A 1209-nucleotide genomic window follows, 5' to 3' on the forward strand; every position below is an offset into this window, starting at 1 on the left:
TAACAGAGCTGACGCTAGCCGACAAAGCAAATTCAAATTCATATTCCATCCAATCGTGGTCCTCGCATGACTACGTCTCTGCCCTGATCGGCACGGAATCGTTGAATAGAAGGGTGGAAGGGCATGGCATTCAAGGCTTCTAGATGCCGTGCATTTGCACCTACACAGCGTAGGGTGCTGAATTCCGCTGTGTCTTAGGTCGAAAATCATGGCTGAAGTCAATCTTCCCATGAGGCAGCATTCCGGCTCAGTTTCCGCGCGAAGTCCAGTGGAAGAGAAGCCTGTGTCAAACGTGAACGATATCCACCTGGGCAATGGTCATCAGCCTTCAAAGTAGGTACTAGACTTGAATATTCGGATGTCCAGGATTTGTAGAAACCTGTACGTCATCCACGCCAAGCGGGTGACCATCATGCCCAAAAACATCCAGCTGGCGCGTCGCATTCGTGGCGAGCGTGCTTAAGCGTTGAGAACGAAATCATCGAGACGATTGGAAGAATGGCGCACACCGAGCAGACGGCACGCAAGTCTACCGGCGGCAAGGCGCCGCGCAAGCAGCTGGCCACTGAGGCAGCTCGCAAGAGCGCGCCGGCCATGGGCGGCGTTAAGAAGCCTCACCGCTACCGTCCGGGCGCGGTGGTTCCTCACGAAATCCGCCGCTGCCAGAAGAGCACGGAGCTGCTCATTCGCAAGCTGCCGTTCCAGTGTCTGGTGCGCGAGATTGCGCAGGACTTCAAGACGGACCTGCGCTTCCAGAGCAGCGCTTTCATGACTCTGCAGGAGGCCAGCGAGGCGTACCTGGTCGGTCTGTTTGAGGGCACGAACCTGTGCGCCATCCACGCCAAGCGTGTGACCATCATGTCCAAGGAAATCCAGCTGGCGCGCCGCATTCGTGGCAAGCGTGCTTAAGTGCTGAGAGCGTCTTTTCAAGAGCTCAAGCCCGAAACATTATTGTTCGAACCATGAAAATCAGAACGACTATCCTACGACCAACAACACCAAACCGTAAAAGCCATCACTCTAAAAATATGTCATGCAAGGTACAATCTGGCCTCACGCGTCCTTAAGATAACAAAATGCAACAGCTAATCTCGGTCCTCCGTCGGACGCAGTCGCGAAGCATCCAGTTACGATACATTGGATGTTGCATTACGTGATTAAAGGACATTCTGGTTGGTCTTTTTTGAACCCCAGCCCAATCCGATCTTG

General features: G+C 53.7%; 1 protein-coding gene across 1 annotated transcript; it reads left to right on the top strand.

The window, feature by feature from the left end:
* The first annotated feature begins 498 nt into the window (after positions 1-498).
* On the top strand, positions 499-909 carry LOC119093385 (histone H3-like). Its single transcript, XM_037216341.1, has one exon. It carries the CDS (start codon positions 499-501, stop codon positions 907-909), a length of 411 nt encoding a protein of 136 aa, XP_037072236.1.
* Positions 910-1209: the final 300 nt, after the last annotated feature.

The sequence above is a fragment of the Pollicipes pollicipes genome, unplaced genomic scaffold (genome assembly GCF_011947565.3).
Source record: "Pollicipes pollicipes isolate AB1234 unplaced genomic scaffold, Ppol_2.1 Scaffold_4002;HRSCAF=4701_pilon_pilon_pilon, whole genome shotgun sequence".
Classification (NCBI taxonomy): Eukaryota; Metazoa; Arthropoda; class Thecostraca; order Pollicipedomorpha; family Pollicipedidae; genus Pollicipes; species Pollicipes pollicipes.

Coding starts and splice junctions, on each gene's coding strand:
- LOC119093385 (XM_037216341.1), top strand. CDS start 499: ATGGCGCACACCGAGCAGACGGCACGCAAGTCTACCGGCGGCAAGGCG.